The sequence below is a fragment of the Struthio camelus genome, chromosome 17 (assembly GCF_040807025.1).
Source record: "Struthio camelus isolate bStrCam1 chromosome 17, bStrCam1.hap1, whole genome shotgun sequence".
Lineage (NCBI taxonomy): Eukaryota > Metazoa > Chordata > Aves > Struthioniformes > Struthionidae > Struthio > Struthio camelus.
Window position 1 is genome coordinate 19,777,518 of NC_090958.1, and position 24,872 is coordinate 19,802,389.

Consider the following 24,872-nt stretch of genomic DNA (forward strand, 5'->3'; position numbering starts at 1 on the left):
GTTAGGATATGGATGGATTCTTTTGACTGCTTTTTTGTATTTGAGCATATATTTTTAGAAGCTTTTGGAATGTTTCATATAGAAATGTAAATCACGGGTATAGCAAGATACTTGGTCTTCTTATCATGCTTCTGTTCTCACAATTGATGTTTTCCAAGAAATTTGAAAGGGATTTTAGAGACGCCTCCCTGGAACAAGGGATAAAAGCCCATAAAAAGACAAGCTCATAAGCAAATACTAAAGGGCACCTGGCTTTATCCAAACACCCAGATATTTGGGCTTATCTGACATCTGCTGTAGCCAGATGCAGGAGGAAACGGTTAAGGAAACCCTGCTGTAGATGAGTTTGCACAGAAAACCCAGTCATGTCCGAGGCCCTTCCCGGGTCCTGCCCCGCGGGTCGGCTCCTGCTGGCCCGAGTGCTTCGCGCCACGGGAATCAGGGAGCCTTTTGAGCAAACGGTGACAGAGGCATGTAGTGGGCCCGGGGCTGCCTCGCAGAGGAGGATAACGCTCCCTGAAAGCAGAGGCATTCCTCCAGACTGTGTGTACTCTTAGTGATGCTTAAATAAAACATCGCAGGAGAGCTGTGATCTCAGAGCCCAGCCATGCTTGTCAAGTGGCGGGCTGAGAGCATAAATAGTTAATAGAAAGCCACTTACAGCTCTGCTCCTGTTAAATCTCACATCAATTATAAATACTGCATGAATTATTCACTTAACATTACTTAAGTCATGGTCTGCACCTAACAGTTTTATTTATTTATTTATTTATTTATTTAAATAAACAGTTGTGAGGTCCTGGGCTTGCCATGGACTGTGTAGATTTAAGAAATACATTGAAGGGACATATTCGTTGTACAGATTGGGGTTCAAAGTTCAATCTTCTTTCCTGGGGTCCTAAGACTTGATAGCTGTATGTAAGGATTGATGCCTGATATGTGCGATGGTCCCAGCCCTTATCTACCAGCAGTGGAGGCACTTGAAAACCCTTTACCACTACAGGAGATTGATATTCCACCGTCCCAGCCCTTCAGCCAGGCACCAGACAGCCGTCTCCATCTCTCCCTCCTTTTTGGACCTGGCTTTGGGCAGTTGGGAGGCAGAAGCTTCCTCACCCCCATGACATTCACACAAAGCAGGGAAGATGTAGAAAAAGGATGGGAGCCTGGAGAGCTGGCTGCCGGGCAGATGGCTGTGCCTTATGAATTTTCTAAGAAGAATGAGTTTTGAATGCTTTCCAGGCCTGGTGCCACCACACCGAGGGATGTATGTTTTCTATTGGAGGTAGTAGTACTTGGTCTCGCTTCCCTCTGTCTTTGCTTCAGTCTCATGTACAAGATATCTTCCATGGAGCTGTAGCTCCTCTTCCTACAAAATCTGGATCTCAGCCTGTGACAGGCCCTTGTTCCTCAGCTGCTGGGCTGACACTGAGAGCATGAAAGGCTAGACCCAGCTGCCTGCTCTCCTTGGGCCATTGCACAAGCTGAATTACAGTGAGAATGGAGAGATGGATTTCCAAGCTAGAATAAATCCTCAGGAGCCTAAAAGCAAGCCCTGTTCTCTTATCTCATCATGTATACACATGCATTCATGCTTGTCCTGATACAAGAACTACTTGCAGATGCTGCCTGCCTTATGTTGTACAGGGAAGGCCAGAGCAGAGGTTAGGACCATGCATGCTCCAGACATGTAGGGTGAAACCCTGCTGAGAGGAGCTGCCCTCGCTGCAGCAGTGCCAATACCCTCCAGCTGGGATTTTCCCTCCTTAGGTGGCTGTGAGGGCCGGGTGCCCCAGGGTGCTGGGCATGGCCAGGCTCTGGGGCTACGTTGGGGATGGGTAGACGGTCTGGCACGGGCCTCAGGGAAATGGTGGTGTGTTTTCAACGTGTGTCACCTCAGGCAGGCTGTCTGGACAGGATCGCTTTGAGGTGCCCGCAGCATGTGAAAACCCTGGGCAGGGCACGGACACCTCGTGGCACCCTGCAACATTTCTTGTCTTGAGCTCCTGGGAGAGCGTTCCCCTCCTTACCTGCAGGGTTTCTAGAGCAGAGGTGGGACATGCAAACTACCCACAGCTCGAGATGGACTAAGTCCACCTTTTCGATATTAATTCTTCCAGTTACATGCAGTTAGCCACCTGGATTTCGAGAGAGAGCAGGAAAGGGCTGCCGGAGTGGGGTGGAGGGTGTGCAGGCCCCCGCCTTGGGGCTCAGGAGTGCTCAGGGGATTTCTCTTCCCTTGGACACGTGGCAGTTTGGTGCCTCTCCCCGTGCCCCAGGCTGGGCTCGAGCCTTTTCGTGTGATGCCCAGGGAGAGGCAGGGGCCTGTTCCTTCTGAGAATAACCCCAAGTGTGCAGAGGTCCATGCTGGGAAGTCAGCCAACCTTGCTGCCTTCCAGAAACCATAGTGCCCCGGGGGGACACTGGAGGATGGCACCAGGCTCCGCTGGGATGGGGGGACCGAAGCCTCCAGGCTGCAGCCCGCCCCGGTGCGACGACAGGACCCGACCCGGCGCTGGGGAGGGCCACCTGCCTCCGACAGGTCTCCCTGGGGTTTCTGCACGTTCAGTAGGACACGAGTGGTGGCTCTGATCTCTGTTAATGCAAAGCTGAGACTGAGCACAGCTCTTCCCACTTTCCTTTATTAAGGCAGAGAGGATAGGCTGACCTTTGAAGTCAGAGTGTACGTACTTCATCTTAAAAATCAGATTTCTTTAATGAAGCTGTGGAGTTTGTAAGCATAAGAAATAACTTTTTACTGAAAATTGAAGTGCAGGTGTTAAAGTATTCTTCATACGGGAATTTTTCTAAGGTGAGAGTCATAGTGTAAATAACCTTTTTTATGGTTCTTATGATAGAAGATTTCCTTCATAATTACAGTCATGTTATTGCCATGCAATCCAGGATGGTGTAGCATATTATAGCCTGATATTTATGAACATTTTTTTCATTTGCAAGCTTTAAAGGTTTCAGTGAACATGACAAAAGAAATACGAGCTGTTTATGCTTCTAGCCAAGAGTGCTGCACTCCCACCCAGAGAAAGCAAAGGCTCTCACCAGGGCCTTGAATAAATCCTCTGATCTCTCTGCAACCCTCATCTCCAGCATTTCTCAGCTTTGGTCTTTAGGAGCTGCTCTTTTTTTTTTTAAAAAAACGCTAATGGCTTTGGTTAAATGTAACTACAATTATTATCAAAGGAAGTCAGTCCTTAGAGGTGAGAAGGGGTGACAGAGAATCTGTTAGTGAAGACTCCACCTCTGCACTAATTAGCGCCGTTGTACAGAAGGTGTGTGATTTCTGTTTTGCCATTAAAGAAGTAAATTCTTCAGGAAATCATCAGCACTTGTGGATGCTAACACCAATTACAGTAATGCCAGCGTTTGCAAGAGGAGACAGAGATACTAACCTCGTCTCACTTGAGACTTCCACTGCAGAAATTTTGTCACTTCAAACTTTCTGAAAACCTGAAAGTTAATTACTTAATTAAAAATAATAATGATTGATGAATACTGCAGCTGTATGCTAAATTATTCAAATAGAGGCAATCCAAATTGGGCTAATTAGATTACACTTCACTTCAGGTGGATGCGAGCTTGCACAGGTTATGTTGTGACAGCAGAACCACAAACAGAAATAAAAGACAGCGGTGAGGACCTGACGCTCTCTGGTGCCTGACTTGGCATCCTTTATAGTCCCATAAATTATTTCACTATGCTTTTTACTTACCTCTTTTTAACTTATCTTCAAATACTTCCAGGGCAAAATTAGATGAAACAAAAATTCTTAAGAAAATAGGTTTTTATAAATCCTTTTCCAGAGAAGAAATGAAAGGCAAGCCTAGGACGTGAAGAGGAGGGGGTAAGACAAGTGGCAGGAGGCAAGTGGGTGGGAGCTGGGTGTCCCCCATCCTCTTATTTCTAGTAGGAACTGGCAACAGCAGAGGCCGTGGTCTTTTTTGGTTAATGGTTGAGGGGCGGAAAGGGTCCAAACCCTCCTGGTCTGCAGCAGCCTGCTCTCTTCTGGCACACGGTACCGCCTGGAAGAAGGTTGAACAGATGAGTGTTAAACAACATCTTTTTTCCCGCAGGGGGAACCCAGCGGGCTGCGATCTCTGGCGTGATTTAGGGAATGAGGTTTTACCTCTCCGCTGACCTGCAGTCTGCCACCAAGGGGTGCAGAAAGCCCGGCCCGAAGCTGTCACATCGGGCAGGTTTGCTCCCGTCGGCACGCCGCTAAGTCCGCTCTGTCCTCTCCTTGCCTTGTGCGGAGGCCACGCTTGTCTTAACCTCTTTCACTCGGGTGCTTGCTGCCTCCTGGGTGACAGTTTTGCTGATGTGCTATGAAATGCTGCTACCAAAGCTAAGCGGGGTGTTAAGTGCCCCGAGCGGTGCAGTCTTCTGGGTAGTTGCTATGTAGCAGCAATGCTTTTCCTGTGCGGTAAATCTCCTCCTTTGTAACGCGCTGTGATAAAAGCTGATAGCTTCGGGAGAGGGACGGTGACGGAGTCACGGTGGCCCCCGGGAGCGCGGGCAGGACTCGTGCGGAGAGGTTATGCGAAATAAAGGGAAAGCCCGCTGCCCGGCCAGATCTGCCGGGGGGACGCGCTGACGAGCGCGTGGCTCCGACGCTTGCATGAGGAATTCATTTTTTTGCTGTCTGCGTAACTCGTGTTGGCAGGATCCTGCCAGCGGTGAGTTGCGTCTGTCCCCAGCTGCTGCGAGGGTGACGGCCCCAGCGTCGCGGAGAGCAGGCACGCGCGGGGCAACACGTTCTCCTCCCCGTTACCTCGAGGAGCTTTTAACTCGCGTTGCCTGCCAGGCAGCGTTAACCTCAGCTTGCCAGGGGCTGAATCACCAGGTGACCAAAGCCGTCGGGGATTTGACAGTGCCATACTTATGGCAGTTCATCCACTGAAACACTCGGAAATGGGAAGACCTAATGTGGAAATGTATGCAAAAACGGACAGAAAATCTATTGTATTTAATTAGCAGGAGTTCCTGAGTGGGTCAGGACGGGTCCAGCTCCTTGGCCTGATCACCTGGTTTGGCCAAAGGGCTCAGGTCTGCCGGAACCCAGAGTCTGCCAACGTAGGAGGGCTTTGCCATAACCCTCTGCAAAGCACAAAAGAAATTATTGGAGCTTTCAGTGAAAAACAACAATAGATGCAAAGCAAAGAGCCAGTAGCTGTGGTCGGTGGGAACAGCTGTAGCCTGCCATCGGGAGCGCGTCGGCTTTTCCAGGGCTCCCGACTGATGTGTGCTGCTTTGCAAAGGAGAAGGCAGTAATCTTTTTGCTCCTCTTCCGGAGCAGGAAGGAGCATGTTTTCAAGGGCTGATGTGACAAACTGATGTAGAAATCTTTGGGAATTGTAGTCCTACGTCTCAGACTCTTCCAGGCCACTAGCTCCCGAGTTGTCTCCTCGAGTGACAACTGCTGTAGTTTCCGCTGGGAGGGAACGGCCTTGCGTTTCAGCGCCGTGTGCTGTCCGGGCAGTCAGCCCACTGGGTGCCCCGTGCTCCCCTTGGCGCCTGGGGTTGGCCGCCCCGTGCCCGTCCTCGACCTCCAGCCCCAGCAGCCTGCCTTTCCGCCTCGCCCAGGACTTCTCACGCGCAGCGAAGGGCGCTGCCAAGCTGCCTGCAGCTGCACGGAGGTGGCTACGGTGTGCAGGAGCAGCAGGGAGGTGGGAGCGGGGGCAAAGGAGGCTCCTCCGGGCGCCGGTGAGGCAGCGACGGGCAGCCTCCTTCGTGCCTTGGAGGAAGAGGATGGTCCTCAAGAAGGTGGGGTGGCCCAGCAGTGCCGTAAGGTGGTGACGCTGCCCCGGCTGGCTGATCTCGGTGCCACCGCACGGCCCGTCCTCGTGCGCCCGCGGGCGGGCGGGCGGCGAGGGCCGAGCGTGGGAACGGGCAGCAGCCCCGCGGTGCAAACCGCGCTCGCCTCCGCGGAGCCGTCCTCTCTCGGGCAACGCCAGCGTTTCCTTAGAGCCCCGTGAGCCGGCAGCTGATGATTTTTCTCAATAAATGCACTCCCCCTTTTTATTTTCTTCCCTCCGCTGTTCAGAGGAAACAGGACGCCGGCAGCGCTCTGCAGTTCATCCTCAGAGAGGATGTTAACATTCAGACCAGTTGCTGTGTTAAAAGAAAAACGCTTCTTGCATTTACATTTAGATTGAAACAACACGTGTCAAAGGTGTCTAACAGCTAGCTGGGAGAGCAGTGGCCTGGTGCTGGGGTGTTTACTGTCAGTTTATATTACGAAGATGGTTTTTTTGCATTTGAAATTAATAACTATGTTGATGTAATTATTCCTTTCCATGAGAAAACGGTGTAGTACAGATACATTATGCTTGAATTTAAGAGGAAAGAGCAAAACCGAGAAAGAGGTCCTTCTCCTGCAGCCGTAAGTTATGCTGACACCAGCTGAAAGCAGAGGAGCCCCCGAGGGGCGAGCGCTGCCAAGCGCCCCGAGGCGCGGGCAGGGCAGGGCCGTCCCTCGCGGCGCCCTTCGGGCAGCCCGCGGGCCCCCCCCGGGCCGGGATGCGGCGGGAGCGAGGCGGCTGGGCGGCGGCGGCGGCGTTCCCGTGCTGCGGGGGCTCCGTGGGAGCGCGGGCCGGCACGCGGGGCGCTCCCCGAGCCGCTCGGCGCTGCTCGCTCCCGATTCAGCCGGATAAAATGCCCGGGGGCTTCTGTGTGCCGGCCCGCTGAGGAAGCGGGGAGGGGGCCGCCGAGAGGCGGCTGCGGCCCCTCGTGGGCCAGGCCGCCTCCTCGCCAGGCGCTGTCAGGTTAATAAGAGCAGAACAGAGGGGAAAATTAAATGCAACCGGTGAAGTGTATTTGATGCGTGCCCTGTCCGGGAGCTGAGGAGTTAGTTCGGTGGAGACAGTTGTCAGCGCGTTGGAAGGTTTGGGCTTTTTACCTGGCGGCTGCTTTGCTTTTGGGGTCTGCGGTCACGCACAGCCGGTTTAGCTGTGCGCGTCCCCGGCGGCCCTCCCGCTTCGTCCCCGAGGCATCGCCACGCAGAAAGCCGTCCTGCCTGCCCTTCGGGTTGTGCCCTAGCAGGGAGGGAGGCGGAGGACTTGGAGCGCTGGAGCGGAGCTGTTAGCCGCGCCGGCGCGTTGCCAGAAGCCGGCGGCACGCTGTGCGTCCCTCGCTGGGCTCCTTCCCTGCCTGCTCGCGGGAGCCGGAGGGCTCTTCCCCGCCTGCGCCCCTCGCAGCCCGCGCCCCTAATCCGCTCTCGCCTTGTCACCGCCGAGGCGGCGCTTTCACAGCTGGCAGCTTCGGCCGCCTGCGCGCGCGCTCTCCTCCTGGCTCCGCTTCCCTCCGCCGCGCGACGGCTCCCAAAGCGAATTGAAACGGCGGCGTCCGGCGGAGAGGGGCGCCGCGAGCCGAGCGGCCGGGCAGGGGACGGGGAGCCCTCGTCCCGCTGTCCCCCCCTGCCCTTCGAGTGATAAAGGGAGGTGCCGGCCTTCGCCCGCGGCGGCGGCGGCCTGGCCGGGCCGGGCCGGGCGCTGACGACGGCCCCCTCGCAGGAGCAGCGGCTGGACGAGCTGGCGGCGGCGCGGCAGGCCCTGCAGGCCGACCTGGAGACCTCCATCCGGCGCGTCGCGGACCTGCAGGCGGCCCTGGAGGAGGTGCAGAGCGGCGGCGAGAGCGACGCCGACAGGTAGGGCCCGGCGGGCGCGCGGGGCTGGCGGCTCCCCCTCTGCGCCGCCGCGGGCGGAAAACCCTGCGCCTCCGGCAACCGCCGGCCTGGCGGGAGCGCAGGGCTCCGTGGAGCAGATCCCTCCTGACCGCGAAGGGGGTTTTAACCGGGAAAAAATGGGCAAAAATCCTTGCAATGATTTTTATGGATTCTGTGGATTCTTTTCCCTCGGAGTTTTCAGCTGTTGTTCCTCAAACCTCCCGTTTTATCCTCTGTCAGGCTGCTAAAGACCATTGTGACAAATGGAGAAAAAAAGATATAAATACATAAATAATGGAGAGATGTGTTTGTCACTGCGGCGTGAAAAGAGATTTTTCTTGATGTTGTGATTAAACCAGGGGCAGATAAGGTAGAAACTGTGAGCTCAGAAAATCACTCTTTCATTTAAAAAAAAAAAAAATTGATTTGAAATGCAATTGGCACATTACCGGGAGGCGAGAAGTGCTTCGCGGCAGGGCCGGCCTCGGCTGCGGCGTTCGGAGGAACGGTGCTGCACCGCCGCTCGCCCGGCCCGGTAACGCGCCCGGCGCCGCTGCCGCCGTCCGCCTCCGCGCGACGAGGCCACTGGGTGCGGAGCGGCGCCGCCAGTCCCCAACTGGCGCACGTGCGCAAGCCGCCGCAGACACGCCGATTTCTGGCCGCGCTGCGTTACAGCCCCCGGGCCTGAGCCGTGCCGCGAGCAGGCTGAGAGATGTTTGGCCGTGCAACGTGCTGGCACGGACCCTGCAGCTACGGCCCCGGGGCCTCGCGCGCCTCTGCTCGGCGATTTGTGGCAATGTTCGGCTTTGCTCGGGTGAAGCCCTTTTCGTTCTGCTCCAAGCAGCAAGACGTGTTACGGTTAATCTGAGAAGTTTTCCAGCCCCTCAGGCCAAGCTGACGCGCTGGCTTCGGCGGCGGCTTAGCCCGGGCAGCGCAAGCCATGGGCACGTGTAACGCTCGACTCTTCTTCCTTCGTTGCAGCGTGCAGACGGCCGGGGAGTCGCTCTGTTCGAGGAGAGAGACGTAAGTGAGGCCTAAGGAGCGCTGGCCAGTTAAAGGTTTGGAGCTTGGTGTGATTACGAAGTGGGTTATTGACTCGCGGCTGCCCGGAGCGTGTTTGCCGAGGGCCGGGGGCGCGCGGAGGCTGTGCAGCCCCGTGCACCCGCAGCGCAGCTGCAGCATCGCAGGCGCTCCTCTCCCATGCGCTGCAAGTGCATCCGTCGCCTGCAATCTCTCTATTAAACCAGGGCAGATGCCCTCATTTTTCCCTTACCGGGCTGTAATTTGAGAACATTAAACTATTCTGTGGCTCTAAGGGATCCTGGGGGAGCTCATGCTGCGCTGCGGCTGTGAGGGTGCTCCAGGGAAGCGGCAGGGCCTGCGCTAACGGGGCCGTGTCCTGCCCGCAGGGAGGCCTGCTCCAGCCTGGGCTCCACGCTGAGCCTGGAGCCGGAAGAGAGCATCCGATCCTGGCTGGGGTCGATGACGGGCTGGTCCTCCCCGGCGGGGACCAGCGTGGCGGGGAGCCTCTCGGCGCAGTCTGTCGGCAGCCGCAGCGCCCGGAGCCGCAGGTAAGAGCCTTCCCGGTGTCCCCGGGCGCGGTTGCGGTGCGGCGGTGGCAGACCCTCCGGACTGCCGCCAGCGTCCCGGCAGCTTTCCTCCCAGGGAAGTTGTAGGCACTCGATGCTAGCTCTGGTACCTTGAAGATGCACAGCGGGAGGGAAAGCATCCTTCTGCAAGAGCTAGGGTTGCAGCAGCCACCAGAGAGTTATTATTTAAACCCCTTTGTATTTTTTGATTTTGTGCAATATTTAAAAAAAAAAAAAACAACCAAACAAAGCAGGCAGGAGTGCGCTGCAGGCACCCCGGGTTTGCACCGCACCAGGCCAGAGCTGTGGCAGAGCCGGCCGCAGGCAGCCTTGTTGGGCTGTGACAGCACGCCGAGAGCTGTTGTCCTGTAATAACCAGCTTTGCCCTGGCCAGGCCTCTGCAGCGACACCTTTGGGTGCAGCCCGCTCTCCGAGCAGCTGTTGCTTTGCTGTGGTTGCTCCCTGCCTTTTCAAACACGGTGCCCGCATTTAGCTGGCTGGGAATGAGCCCTGCGCGCCAGCACCAACTTCAGCGTCCAAACACTTGTGGCTTTCGCTGCTCTTTAGGTGATTCCCTCTCTATCATACCATATCCTCTCACGTGCTCTCTTCGATTTTTATTTTCCTGTGAAAAAAATCAAAAAAGTCACCATGTCAACCAAATTTAGAAAATGTAAAATGTATGAAAACTGGCTAAATTTCACAGACCTCCAAGCGGAGACTGGTTTTTGAGGCCAGGCCTGGGGCAGGGTGCTCTAGGGTAGTCCCCGCTGCCCTTGCCTTGGCCTCCCGGACGCCTAAGGCTGCTCACAAATGAACATCAGGAGACAGAATAGGAGAGAGAAAGTAGCTCTGAGGCCACCTGCTGCAACTGTCCCCCCGGTGCCCGCGACTGTCCCTGCGGTGCAGCCGGTGCCGAGCTGCGGGCACCAGCCCTGCCGTGTCCGACCCGGCGTGCGGCACGTGCAGTCGCTGGGAAGGCAACCTGGGGGCCTGGCTGGTGCGGCACTGATTTCATTTCTCAGTAGACATTGCAGTCACACACATTTGGTGGCGCCTATTGATTTAAGTGTTAGTTTTCTTTCAAGCTAATATATCTTTGAGAATGCTGAGGAAAAAATCTATTTACAGGTGCTGCTAGTGGAATAACCCAAATAGTTTAAAGCAGAGTTTCTTAGTTAGTTTGTTAATACTTGCTCTGTAATGAAAAATACATGCAATCTCCTATTTTGCCTGGTATGTATGTGTTCAGATCACTTCCGACTAAAGAAGTATTTTAGTTGGCTTAGGGGCTTGCAGGTCTCCACTAACAACATTTGCAAGGCTGTATGTTTTGCTTGGAGGGGAGCAAAGGACACGCTGAAGACAGAGCACAGGCAAGTGTTAAAGATATGCTGTGATCCCGCCCCAGCACAGGCGCTGCCGGGCGTTACAGGGACCGGGGCATCAGTCCTTCGCGCTGCAGGTGTCCTGCCGTGGCAGGTCGGTGAGGAGCAGGGGAAAGAGAGGAAATCATGCGATTTGGACCGCGGCGTTGCAGCAGAGCGGGGAGGAGCGCCACGGCAGCAACGCGCTGCGCTGCTGATGCGCGGGAAAGGGAAGCCCCAGGAGCGAGTGGGGTCGGGTCCTGCAGAGCAGACCTGGAGACTACAAACGTTTTGGGCTGGGTGCTTTTCAACACTTGCTGAAAGGAGCTCAGTGGGAGAAAGTGGTATTTAAGGTCAAAACCTCAAATCAAGGAAGGTAGTTGCTGCCACGCCAGGATCAGTGGAACGTTAGATGAAAGTCACTACATCAAAAACATGCTTCAAGCAGTAGAACGTCCCTTGATGTATTCTCTAGGGATAATTTAAAGAGACAATGCAGTCTATGTGAGGATTTGTACGCCATATGCTTGCTTTTTCACTGCTGAAGAAGCATTTATACACTCTAATAGCAAGTATGCTAATTTTTGACGGAGATGCTAATGGGGTGTAAGCGAGCTGGAGAGCAGCCAACGCGCTCGCATGGCCGAACTGCCTGGGCTCAGCTCACAGCTGAGCGGGACTCGGGTTGCTCAGCAAAACCTCCAGGCCAGAGCTCAGCTCGTGCGCAGCACCCGGTGCCCCGGCCGGCACGGGGCTGCGGGGCGCTCTCGCCCGCACGGCTGCTGTTTCTGGCAGAAGTGGACATCTGCAACGGAGACTCTCGCCGTTTCACAGACTCCCCGGGTACTACAGGGGTTGTCAAACTGTTTTGTTTTATTTCATGTATGAAGCAATTGCACAGGTTGAATTTTCAAAAGCTGATAAATCAAGTTCTGGTGACTTCATCTCAAAAAGGAGATAATAGGCCACAGGGAAAGGCATCAGGCATCGCTGCGAGCAGAGCTGGGGAGTGCTGAGCTCTGCAGGCGCGAGGTGGGCTGCAGGGGGAGCAGGCGGTGCGAGTGGCCGTGGGAGCATGGGCTGCGGGGAGGGAAGGATCCTTCCCTCTTTTGCAAGCAGAGATCTGCAAAGTGGCAGGCTTATAAAAAACAAAATAAAGTATTTTTGCATAATACATAACCTGTGGGATTTCCTGCCACAGGATTTTATGGAAGCCAGAAGTGTGCAGGCAATGAAAGAACGACCGGCCAAACACGCGGAGGGCAGGGCCAGAGGAGGCCACCAACCTGCGGTCTGTGGCTTGGGACATCCCTCGTGCTCGCGTTTCCAAGCATGGTGTATCGGGGCAGCATTTGTCCTGCTTTTCTTTTTTTCCTGGGGTCCTGGCCGGTGCTCGGTGCAGGGAGCTGCTTGCTCCTCGCAGCGCTGTTCCCTTCGGCTAGGCAGGACAGGCCGTCTCCAGCTCCCACGAAGGAGATGTTGGGAGGGTGGAGGCTGCTCAGCAGCAGACCCCAGGCCGGCGCGGTGTCCGGGGGCTGCAGAGGCGCGCCGCTGGCAGCAGCGTCCCTGCGCCCTCCCCGCTTCTTGCTTGCCACAGCGCCCCGTGCACACCCACTGTCAGAGCACGCAAGGAGACTGGAGGTGGCAGGAGTCACTGCAAAGGCTTTTGGGCGTCCATGAAGCATTCGTCTGCTCCATATTTATGTGCAGTTTCATAAATAGATGCTCTGAGCTTATATGGTTTCCAAGACTCCCGTTTCGTTGAAAACATTAGCGTTAAGCTCCCTGTTTGTATTCTGTAGAGATCTGTCCTCACCAAGTTCAGTTGCTTTGCATAGTAGCATCACTAAGTATTACCAGGATTAATTTCCTGAAGAGCGAGTCCCCTGGCAGCTGATACCCTGGATCAGCTGGAATACGCTGGAGCAGTTTGAAATAGTCCATTGCTTGCCAGGCAGAGCTGGGTCCCGCGCGTGGGTGATGGTGGGAGTCCTGGCAGCAGCCCACCGAAGCGGCCGGGGTGCTGTGCTCTATCACAGCATCCCGTTAGGAAAGGTCTGTCTCTAGCCCAAAGTACCTCTCTGGGGGTCTTGGTCCAAATGATCTAACTCTAATCATAACTGAATGGCAGTAAATCAGAAGTTATGGCCAACATCATATTACTGAGCTGAAATACACTGGATTTATAGTAAAAGGGCAGATATGCAGGCTTGGGGATTAATAACAAGAACTTACTGCACCAACCATGGCTGCTCTGACAGGACATTTATACCCAGACCTGGAAATAATGTGACAATCTGGCTCTGCCCTGAGGTTCATGAAAAGGCAAATTGCAAATCCCAGGGTTGTAGCTGCATTTCGCTTCAGCTAATCTAGGATGGAAATATTAGAGAGGAGGCTATATGAAATGCAAACAAACAGAAGGATGAGTCTGGGAAGGTAATAAAAAGGAGCTCAGCGAATACGAGCTCTTCCTTATTAACGTTCCTTTGTCTTACACAAGCACCCAGTAATGAAAAATGAATCTTCCTAGCATTCACTTCTCAGTACTACATATGGGATATTTCCTGAACAAACAGCTGTCAAAAGCTAGAGGAAAGAATATAAGGCTATTATCTGCGGTGTAGCGCATAGAAATGAGAGATTTGATTAACGTGTTCTTTAATTCTCTGCTATTTAAATGCTTGGTATAAAATGTTGGGCAGCAAGGCTAAATCTCAATAAATATGACACATCGCAGCGTTGGAATAAACAATCAATTTTTTACTAGGAAGCAAATTCAGAAGTTCATGCATTTATTCTGCCTTGGGCCAAGCGGGTCACTGTTGCGTTACCTAATCCCGCAGAGCAGGCGAGGGACGTGCAGGGGCCCAGCAGCATCCCGCTCCTGCGGCGTCCCACACCTCCTGGGTTTGCAGGCACAAACGTTGCTTGTCCTGCGTGCGGCGGGCTGTGCGGTGCCGGGGTGGCGTGGCGCCTCGGGCCCCTGGGGCCGTGACGGCCCCGGCCCCGACGTGACCCGCAGGCTCCAGCTCCCTGCTGCCCGTGGCTGGTTTTACCCGGGGCGAGACGGGAGGAGCCGGGCTCCGCTCTGCTCTCGGGCCCGGGGGAGACGGGAACGTCCCTGGCCGTCCCCTGCCGTTCATCTCGGTGCTTGAAAGCAGAGCCCCGGGCACTGCGGCTGGTGGGGAATCTGCCACATTTATTTTGAAACATGATTGTGTCAGAAGCAAATCATTTATATTGAAACCTGGGAGCTCTTCTGTAGGATGATGGCTTGGCAAGAAAATGCTCTTCTGACAGAAATTAGGCCAATTTCTTTTCTCTCTCTGAAATGGAGTTGTCTTGGCTTTATTTATGAGCTACGAGGAAAAGCATCTGAGGCACGCTTTCTATCCCTGGTCATGTGCTGCAATGCATGTGTGGATTTTATTGTATAAATTATTTCAACTAGCATAATTGTAATCATGTTAATTGCTGTGTAATCTTCACTAATTATTGTTGTATGTCATTTGCTTTGGTGTGAATGGCGTATTACAGAGCTGTTTGGCTTACAAATGCCTTTGGAGTTCTGCGTTAAGTCCTATTTTTGTCCCTGACTTGGGAAAGCCGTGTGCTGTGAAGGTTAGGCAGCGAGCGGTGCGTGGCCTTGCAGCGGTGACACGCTGATGCTCTTGCAGCATCACCCAGGGCGCTAGTGAAGGGACCCGGAGCACCCCGCCACCGAGCTCGAGCACCGCGGCGGGAGGCGGCTGAGGGCAGAGCCGGCAGCGGCCGCGGCCGGGGGCGTTTTGAGAAGCACTTCCTGCTGGCCTCCTCCCTCGCGGCTGTCGCCCCTGCCAAAACCCTTCAAAACCATTCCAGCGCTCCCGCTCTCCCGGAGACGAAGAGCTGTTTTGGAGAGCAAGTCTTCACGCAGGTGCAGCGGAGCGGGGCTCGGGATGCTGCCTCGCTTCCAGAGTTTGTCGTCTCAGCTTAGGAAAGCAGCAGAACCGGTGGCTTTGGTGCTGCTGAGCAGCCCCGAGGCTGGCGCGGGCCCCTTGGACCTGGTGCGTTGCAGTGGCACAGCCCGGCTCGATGCACTGGTGAGGGGCCCCTGGGAACCTTCCCCACGCCGTATCAGCCTGGCCGTGAGAAGCTTGTTGCATGGGAGCTGTTAGCTCGTGGTCTTCGGGCTCCTTTTGCAGGGAGTAATTAGTTGGAAGTGAGGTTTGATTTGGGCACGTCTGTGGGTCGGGAGCAGGGGCTGCAGCCCCGCAAGCAGTGGCTGCGTGCAGGCGGCGGGTGCTGCATCCCCCATCTCGGAGTGAGCCTCTGCGCCAAATCTTCCAGCGCTGGGTGGCAACACGGAGCTGGAGCGGTTTCGCTGCAGGGAAGTTCTCCGAAGTGCCGAAGGGTCTCCGGGGAGCGCAACGCTGAGGAACCGCTTCCAAAAGGCACATCAGCTTCTTCCACGTTTTCCCTGAGATAAAATATAATGTCCTAAGCTCAGATACAGACCTTATTAGGTGATGGCCTCGTGAGATAAAAAGCGCTATCATGCCGTGGGAGAGGACGCGTTCCCCTGCCGTCTCCGAGCTCGGGCGCCCTTGGCGGCAGGCAGCGTAATCGGTCCGGGCTGAATTCCCGACCCGTCCGGGACGCAGCCGACGGCCGAGGAGCTGCAGCAGCAGTCAGCACCTGAGCAGGGCAGGAGCTGAGGTTTAAACTGGTCTCGCAGTGTCTGGAAAAAACCTATACCCGGGATCGTGGGGGAGCTTTGTCGCGTCAGAAAGCCCAGGCTGACCGAGCCTCGTCTCAGGCGCCGACCGGCCCAGCCGCGACCTGCCACGTCCAGGGTTTAGCAGGGAGTAAAACGCACCGGTGAGAAGCCCCAGCCCCGGCGGGGACACGGCACTTCCCAGCCGGCCGCATTAAACGCGGATGCGCTGCTGAGCTGCAGCAGGGCTTGGGGCTGGCTCAGCGTTTCCTCCGTGGAACGGTTTTGTCTTCTCACCAGTTTTACCCCCCCCTCGCTCCGTCCCGCCGCGAGGCGAGCGCGGAGGCGCCTGCGGGGCGGCCGCACGCTCCCGGGGATGGAGGACCCGTCTCGCTGCTGGCCAGGCTCAGCTGCGAGCCTCTCCTGTGTTTGCGGTTTTCCCTCCGTTTCAGGCTCTGAACGTTTTCATAAAAACAGTAACTGTCCATCGTGCTGCACAGGACAATAAATAGCAGCTGCTAAAGCTTCCATCTTCACGGGCTGTTGGTGTTTCTTACCTTTTCAGCTCACTTTTATCTCAGTCTTAAACCTCAAAGAAAAATATAGAATCTGGCTGTTTAATTTATGAAAACCGATCATGCAGCAGTCAGTTTACAGTATTATTTGGAAATATGGAGAGTGAGTGGAACAATTTCCGTACAAATTGTCCTGGAAGATTACACCAGCTATTTAGATGGGATACAGTTTAGGATCCTAAAAACCAGCATTAGCGAAATGTGTCAAACCATTAATCAGCCGTGAGACTTGATCAGCGTTAGGTCAGTCCGGGAGGCTACTGCGTCCAGGCAGGTTAAATTTGGGGTTAATTCATTCCGTGCCGAACAGCAATGCGGTTTGGGGGGCCAGCGGGCCGCGGGGCCGTTGCGCAGGTGCCGGGGCGCCCGGCCCCGCGCTCCCGCCGGGGAGCCCTCGGGATGCTCCCGGCCCTCCGACTCCTGCAAGTGCTGCCGCCCCCCGGCCGCTGCGTTTGCCATCGGCCCGTCTCAGCGTGTAAACGGTTTCACGGGTCAGCGGAGCCCAGTCGGAGCTCGTCCCGCACGTTTGCCGCGATTATCCGCTATCGCCGCATTCCCATGGCAACTCGGGCGCTCGAGCTCCTGCTCCGCGTGCTTTGCCGCTGCCGATGTAAAACTCGACCACTGCTTCTGCACCTCGCAAGCCTGCAGGCCTAGCAGAGATTTATTTATATTTTGGCCCTGCTGGTTTGCTCTGTCCTTCCCTCTCTTTTTCTCTCCACCTCTTCTGTTGTTAGTGAAATTCAAATCCGGGGAGCTTTTTCACTGAAGCAAGTTGCAGGTCCCCCTGCGTGCTTTCAGACGGAGCAACGCAGGGCAAAACCACCGCTGTGCTCGCAAATTCGGGGACTCTTTTCCATTGGTGTCAACAGGCTCCAAACACTGAAAGCAGCCTTTGTCGAAACGGATTGCCTGGGGACGCCTACGCTCCTCCGTGCACCAGCAAGCGGCTGGGAAGGAGCAGCCTATAGATAGTAACTGGCTATCATTGATCTAAAATTATATACCATGAAGAAACACGCAGTAATGCTGCAGCATGTCAGCTTTGTTTCAGATGTGTCCTGGCAAAGAGGCCCTTTGGCTTCATTTGAAATGGAACAAGGAGAAAATAGGTTTCCAGCCTGCCGAGGCAGCCCACGCGACTGCGGGCTGCGCGGCTGCAGCCCGCCGCCGGGGCTGTGTCGCCGGTGGCCCCGCGGCCCCGCGCAGCGGCCGTGCCGCGGGGGCTGGCTCGGCGTGGGAAAGCCCTCGGCGCCAGCCGCCCTCGTTGAGCTCAGCCGCTGTTTGCAGCTTGAGTTTCCGTCCCCGGCCGTGTGGTCTGAGAGGCCTTTGCAAGGTTCCACTCGCTTCCATCAGTCGCTTTCTAATGAGCAGATTTTTCCCCACGCTGCAGTTATTTAGAACGGAAATCAATGATATTAGGTGCAGGAAAGTCTATTAACTCCCCTTGCTGCGTACTGTCGTTTGCAGTTAGTAGTCATGCTCCGGTGAGTCCCTGTCCCCTGGAAGCTGGCTCTGGCAGGCCCTTCTCAGCCTGCGCCCCTTCTCAAAGCCTGCCTTCGCAAGGGCAAATCCTGCCTTCTCCCTGAGCACGAGCAGCTTGTCCCCTAGCACACGCTGGCTGTGTTAGGCCCGCGGCCATACATTTATTGTGCTTTTGCAGTTCCTAATTATTTTTCCCTCCCAGAGGGAGCATTGGTGAACCATATCCTGTGCTGATACTAAGATGTATTTGGGGTGCTCTGTGAGTGGGTTTTATAAAATTTCCCAGAATAGCCTTTAGTTTTGACAGAAATAAAATAATTCTTGTGTATCGCTATAATCTGTCAAGAGAAAAGGACATTTTTGAGGTATGTGGTAGTTTGGCAGAGTAAAAACAGATCGTGCCACACACTTTATGCCATAGATTTAACCTGGTTAGTTTACATAGCGTTATTTAAGATAAAAATGTTGAGCATTGCTGAATTTATTAATGTGGCAGCTAGAGTTTATTCTGAGATTACCATGCAAATATCGGCTTTGCAGTGCTCAGACTTGTCCTTTCTGAATGACATTATGGTTACTGGAAATTATGCAACTTAAGCTAACGTGAATATCTATTGTTTAGGATGAACAAAGATGTCAAAGAACCAGAAATGAACCGTCCGGCTTCATCCCTCAGTGCCGGAAGGTCTGTTGATGCTGCGGATGCTGGAAAGATTGCAAGTCCTTTGCTTGGTGCTAGAAGACGGGAATATGGAAAACCTCCAGCAGACAAAGAAGAACTTGAGAGTCAGCAAAGACCAGCAGAGAGCCGAGGAGTGACTTCTCCCTCTGTGGCGAGGAGATGGACCTCTCCTTCCCCAGAGGGGAGGTTTCCCAGCCCGCTGTCTCCAACTGTGATGAGAAGGAAACTGTCTTCTGCAGCAGAAGACAAGTTCCCCAGCTCTTCATTTGCACTTTCTGAGTACGTAGAGGAGCTGAGGAGGAAAAGGGCAACAGAAAAAGAGCAGGGAGCGCTGGGATTAGATGACGCATCTCCCCTACCAATTTACCAAACGACTGGTGCTTCAACCCTCAGACGATGCAGGACTTTCAGAGAGGCTGATGATTTCCCAGTGAAGTTTGAAGTGAATGAGCCAAGAGAAAGCGAAGGAGCACCTGGAAGCCCTGGCCTCATACGTTCCTCTAGCCTCAAGTGTATGGCCTCAGAGAAGATGGAGCCAGCACGCTCTCCAGTGCTAAAACGAGTATCAAAGTTTGGCTCCTATGACTCACTTCTACAAAATATTGATAATTCCTTCCCCCAGCTGAGCTCATCTGCTGTGGGGGCAGATGCACTCAATACTTTGAGACTTAAATCATGGAGAAGTTGTCTTGAGCCATCGTTAGAGGAAGGAGGTGACATTGATGTGGGAAAGGATCCTCTGGTGTTTCAGAGCAAGCGGTTCAGCCCCAGCCCGGGTGAAGGGAAGGAGACTGACCCCTTCAGCTGGAAAATACCAACCCTCAACTACGAGAGGAGAACAAATATCGATTTTGATGACTTCCTTCCGGCTATTCGGAAATCACGCTCGACAAGCAGCCTGGCGAAACCTGGGAAGGACAGAAAGGATGGCCAGAGGCCACTGACGGTTCGGTTTGAAGATCAGGCCACAGCAGACAGTTGGGCCTCCTCCGAGATAAAGCCCACGTCGAAGCAAAGCTCAGCTGCCAAGGTGGACTCTGGAAACCTCTCAGACTCCTCCTCGTCCTCCGGCTCAGCTCGCTCCTTTCGGAGCGCTGACAGCATCAAGCGCCGGCCCCGACCCCAGAGACCCGACGGGGAAGGGTGCAGCAGCAGCATCTCCGCGGAGAGCCCCAGGGAGCCCAGGAGATCGGAGGCCGAGGGCAAGGAAGATGATGTAAATAGTATTATGAAGAAATATCTGGGAAAAGACTAAGGTAAACCTGCTGAAACACCCCCCCCCCCCCACCCCGTGCTGAGCCCCACCAGTGTGATTAATTCAGGAAGAGCAGATTTGCCCTGGCAGTGCTGTGTAAGAGCCTGCCCAGCCTTTCCCTGAGTTGGTCGGCTACGGCCGTGTCCGGGTTAATGGGTGCACCTCCGCAGAGGGGTGGGCTGCTGCTACTGCGGTGGGGCAGTGCTGGCACCACCAGCACCGGGGCGCTGCAGAGCGGCCTGGGGAGCAGGTCCACGTCACCTGTAGGTGCTCAGCTGCCCGCTTCCCTGAGGAGGTAGCATTCCCTCGCCCCTACCACCTTACCCCATAGCCGCATTCACCAGAGCGCTTCCGAGAGCTCATCCTTGTGACTGGGCTTGTTTGTCTAATCTGAAATTTGCTTTGGCTGGACACTGAAGGTCACCCCCTCCAGAGAAGGTAGGTCCTGCCCGGAGTCATGCTTGCTTCTTGTAGTTAGCAATTGCCTCTGACAACCGCTTGGATCCAGTGTTCATATTGCAACTGACACTTTGAGAATTAGGATTTATTACTGCAATCCAGGTTTAAAAGCAAAGTCCCTAATGAATACGCCACAACTGTAATTAAGTGTTTAAAATAGATTAGAGAAACGTTTTGTAAAACCATTGCCTTTAGACTAACTTACTGGATGTCAAGCTGTGACCAAATTGACTAAGCCAACACAAGAAAGGAGCATGTGTTAATAAAACATTTCTTTCTGGGAAGCAAAATTTGCATAGTGAAATGTCCCACTTTCTCCTAGACTTTATTTCAATAAACTGTAGTAACTGGCCTCTGTAATCTATGGAAGTGAGGGACTGCAACCGTACAAAATACTTTAGCGTTCTTGTGGAAGAGCATCTGATAGGGAACGTGGTGTAATTTAAACAGAGATCGGAAGTAGCTCCCCAAAAGTTTTACAAATGCTGAGACTCTTTGGTGTTTTTAGACATCCTTTGGTTTCTTTATGGTCCTGTTCTGTGCTTCACACAATTGCAGATGTACTCAGGGTCACCTGCGGGGGCTGAGGACTTGCTCGTTCTCTTGCAGTCACTTGACTTCAGGAGTTGGTGCTTTAAGTAAAAAGCTCAATGGTTTTCATAAAAAGCCAAGCTGGTGTCTTCAGTTCTGTTGGCCAGGGGAAGGGCACACTGTAAAGAGCTGGAGAAAGACCAAACCTCATTTCTTTAACCTCAGAATGTGCAGCCCAATCGGCAGGCCTTGCGAGGCTGCACCCGTTAGCCTCAGCAGAGCCAGTCCTGCAGAAAGCTGGCGTGGAAGCGCCAGGTCCTCTGCGAGCTGCAGCACTGCGCTGGTCTCCCCGGGTCATCGCGGAGCTTTCTGCCTCGATCCCCGCTGGCGGCTGCCAGCAGCCGCTCCGAGGAGCTGTCTCGGCCCCCTGCGGCTCTGCTCGAAGACGAGTCCCCGTGCAATGCAGCAACGCTGCAGTAACGCGGGGAACGGGCAGGGGGGTCGGGCTTTACTGAGCTGTGGCTTGAGAAGCACGTTGAGGATTATCTCTGTACATTTATCTTCTTTATTTTAGTTTCCGGAAGCTGAGACCCTGTCTGAGGCTTTTATAATTTCACAGCTGTTTGAAGACAGATATGTACGAGGTTTTGACTGCCTGTGACCACCCTGGGACATCTTACTTTTCCTGGACACATCACACTGGCATGAAAGACAGAGATGCGGTGTACGCTGCCATGGGAGGCTGTATGCTGATGTCTGCTTGGTTTTTACAAAATAAAATATTTGCTTCTTTGACATAAGCCTCTTCTTGTCTTTCCGTTCCCTGCAGTGAGAACAGGTATGTGGAAGCAGAAGGGCTTCGATGCTGCCGAGCACTGCTCGCGGCTGCAGGGATGTGTCAGGGGCACTTTCCCGTAGAAGAGAGGCACAGTCCGGGAGACTTTTCATGCGAAAGCGTCTGCCTCTCCTGTCTCTCATGAAACCCTCTTTTTCCAGTCACAGTCCTCTTCCACAAGAGAGACTGAAACTTGACCATTTGCCTTTACTCTGCCTTACCGGCTGCCTGTAGATGTTTCTGGCAAAATTATACGGGTACGTGAAAAATCTCTCCCCTTTTTTATCAGTCTTTTCTAAGTATTTTGCCCGACTAGAAAATTTGCAGCACGTTACACAATCTCATTTGACCTTCCAAAGCAGACTCACTGGGTCGGCGCTTTGCAAAGGCAAATGGGACAGTTTTCAGCATTTTGTTTTGCTTTTTGGATTCTTCACATTCATTCCTGATTTAAACCAAACCATTGCAGCAAGAAGCATTTTCCTTGTCACAGATGAATGCAACCCTTCATATCTGGGTTCACATCAGCAGTTTACTTAGGCTTTTGTACACTGCAAGCAGTTTCTCTCTCCAAACTAGCTCTGCAATACCAACTAGCCGGGAGGCAGAAGGCATCTGAAGCGTCTCTGCAGCTCTGCACGCACGATGGCACTTCCCAAGTGCTGGGGTCTCTCTTTTGTGACATATGAGTTATGGAAGATGACAGAATGAAGAAAATGAAGAAAAATAGCTCTAATTAGCCTAAAATAGGCCTTTCTAATGATTCTGGTATTTCCAGAGACAAAACAAATGCATTTGGTAGGTCTTTCATGTACCAAACCTGTGACTGCTGGGTGGAAATAAGAAAGGCAACATGCAGCAGCAGCCCCAGGTGTGTGCCGCTGGAGATGCCGTTCTCGAGGCTGGACTGCGGTGGCTGCTGCCACGTCCTTGCCCAAAAAACTGCTGGTTAACAAATTTGGCTGCCGGCCCAGCTGGCTGCAGATCACAGTGGAGACGCGGTGCTCGCGGGAGAGGCGGCCGGAGGGCGCGCGGCACTGGCTGTGGGGACCGTGGCCGAGCCGCCCAGCGCTGGCGCCTGCTCCCATGCCGTGGGTGTTGCTCCCCGGTGAGACTGCTTGCTCCTTCGGACAGGGACATCTCTTGCGGGTGTCATTTGGTCCTCAGGCACGCTCTCCGGCAATACTGAGGGCAATAGCAAGAAAAACAATGTCCATTGGGCTCCCTTGCGGCCAGGCTGTCGGGACCGCGGTTTACATGTCTTCTTGGACTTTTCTGAACGTTAAGTAGCTCTCAGGGTAAGAAGGTGTTGTGGATGCACAGTTAAGATTATTTCAGAGGTTTATCAGGATGTGCATTTCCTTTGGAAAGCAAGGCTCTAGCTTTTGAAACCGAAACACGTTTGCAGTGGTCCCTGTGGAGTTCTTCATTAAAAGTGTTTTCTATGGGCATATTAAATTCTCTGAGCTCTCAGTGTGCAACCCTATTAAGAAACCACACGTTTGGGTTTTTTTAAATCTTTCTTTCCCTTGATGCTGACGGGATGGATCATCACTGCAGTGCGCGGTGTACATGGCGCGTTGCGCTGCTCACGCCGCCGAGCCGTGGGGCTCGGAGCCGCCCATCTCCCCCCTCGCGCCGCCCTCGGGAACGATCCGCGTGCAGAATCCGCCCCGCTGCCTGGGAGCCCGGGGCAAGGGGCGATCCCGCGGGAACCGGCCCTGAAAGCCAGCGCTTGGACCGGTCAGCGGCTCCGGACTGAGCCGGGGCTCCTGGAGCCTCCGGAGAAACGAAACCCCCGGAGAACAGCAATGCAGCAAGACGCTTCTGCCGCGCTCGGGGCTGGAGCCGGCTGCTGTGCCGCCGTGCCGCCGGGGCTCGACGCCTGGCTGCGGCCCCGGCGAAGGCAGCCGAGGGGGCGAACTGTGCACGTCCCCCCCCCCCCCCCCCCCAACCTCGCCCGACCGACCTTCAGCTGGGCCAGCATCACCTGGTTAAGCTTTCAGGCGTCGGCGCCGATCCTGGTAGGTGCCAGCGGCAGGGGAGGGCATGGCAAGAGGTGCCCGTGCCCTTCGCAGCGAGAGGAGAAACACGCCATGCAGGCGCCTAAGATGCAAAACAGGAGAGCGATGCTGCAGCGGAGGCCGAGGGGACGAGGGACGAGCCCTGCTTAGTGCAATCACCGTGTCCGGTTTTGAAGTCTGACCTAGGGACATTGGTGGGATGAGGTGTGAGTTTACAGTTCATTTTAAATCTGAATTTACCACATGCAAATAGCTGAATAATCTCAAAATGCTACATAAATTGCTTATTATTTGGTGTCTGTAGCAAAGATGATTCCTTTGACACTGAGCTTTTTATTTGGAATAAATACAGCGTGCTGCTGTGGTGGGTTTGCTCAATGTTAGCTGTTAATATTTAAACTTGCAAAAGATGATAGGCAGATTTGTGCATAATATACTGGCTTTTTTTTTTTTTTTCCTTTTGCTTTGCAGGACACAGAGGAAATTGCTCTGTGGCTTGAAATGGCTTTGCACATCCTTTAAGGACAAACCAGGGAAAAAATGATGTTTGCGCTGGAACGCCGGAGGATTGTTTGCCCTTGAAATACCTGGAGCGTGAGAGGAGAGCAACGCTCACGGGTCTGCGAGCGCCGGCGATCAGTCAGCTCCGGCTGGCAGTAAATCCCGTGCTTGCACAGCGCAGCGTATAGAGCTGCCCTGTTACCTGCACTCTCGCCGCCGCGCCAGAGACGCTAACCGATGGCCGGAGCAGCCAAGTTTCGGGCAGCGGCAGTTTGTAGCCAGGAGTGGGAGGATGAGAGTTAGTCCCTTTGCGCCTGTGTTTTAGCTACATTTACCAGCTTTCTCCACGAGAGCGTTTCCTAGTTTGTGGCTACCCGGGATGGCATTCGGGGAAGTGCTGCTGGGTAACATGCTCCGAGGCCCTGGGAGCTGGGCGCTTCCCGGGCGCTCGTGCCCCTGCGCCCCGTGGCTGCCGGTAGCTGCAGGTGCCGCATGGAGCAGGGTTTTTTGACTTTTGGTTTTTTTTTTTTGTTTTTTTTTTTGCTGCCTATATTTAAAGGCTGTCAGTTCTGCTTGGGGCTCCTGCCTACTCTATGGGCCCTCGAGAACGCGGCCCTTTGCTTTGGGGACTTCCCATGTTTCGCCATGGGGAGACGTCCCCCTTTGAGTGTTCGGGAGGGGAAATGTCCCCACGTCACACTGCAAAGTGCCAAGCGATGGCCTGCCAAGTTTCTAATTAGCATAATTAAAGCATGCTCTTTTTTCCAGTGGATGTGCCTTCTGAGAGCATTCATGAGGGGAACGAGCCCGCTGAGGAGCTCTGTGATACCGTCCACCCCGTCCCGCCTGAGACCCCAGCCGTCAATGGCTCCCGGATCCGGTTGCTCCTCGGCCTTTTCCTGCCAGAGACGCTGTCTGCAGCCCCACGCAGGTGCTACGTCACAGCCGTAACTGATTAATAGTCCAACTCTGCAGCCGGCAAACGGCTCTGCTGATGGGCGATGCACGTTGCTGCCGCCGTCCTGTGCACGTGATGGGGAGCTGGCACTGATGGCGTGACTGGGGCCACCAGCACAGCGTGCATGGTGTGCGTGGCTTGCACGGCGTGCACGGCTTGCATGGCAAGCTGGCAAACGCCTCGGGGCCAGCTGTGCTGCCTGGTCCAGCCTCCTGCCTCTGTGTGGCGGATGCC

At 54.4% G+C, this 24,872-nt stretch overlaps 1 protein-coding gene across 1 annotated transcript in view; it reads left to right on the plus strand.

Moving 5' to 3' along the window:
* The window catches only part of MYO18B (myosin XVIIIB), a 103,236-nt gene extending 82,116 nt beyond the window's left edge, over nt 1-21,120 (plus strand). Inside the window, exons 43-47 of the mRNA XM_068911514.1 lie at nt 7,527-7,660; nt 8,660-8,701; nt 9,088-9,249; nt 18,016-19,331; nt 20,895-21,120. Coding sequence (XP_068767615.1) covers nt 7,527-7,660; nt 8,660-8,701; nt 9,088-9,249; nt 18,016-19,330 — 1,653 coding nt within the window. The 3' untranslated portion in view covers nt 19,331; nt 20,895-21,120. The remainder of the gene's footprint in view (nt 1-7,526; nt 7,661-8,659; nt 8,702-9,087; nt 9,250-18,015; nt 19,332-20,894) is intronic.
* The last annotated feature ends 3,752 nt before the right edge of the window (nt 21,121-24,872 follow it).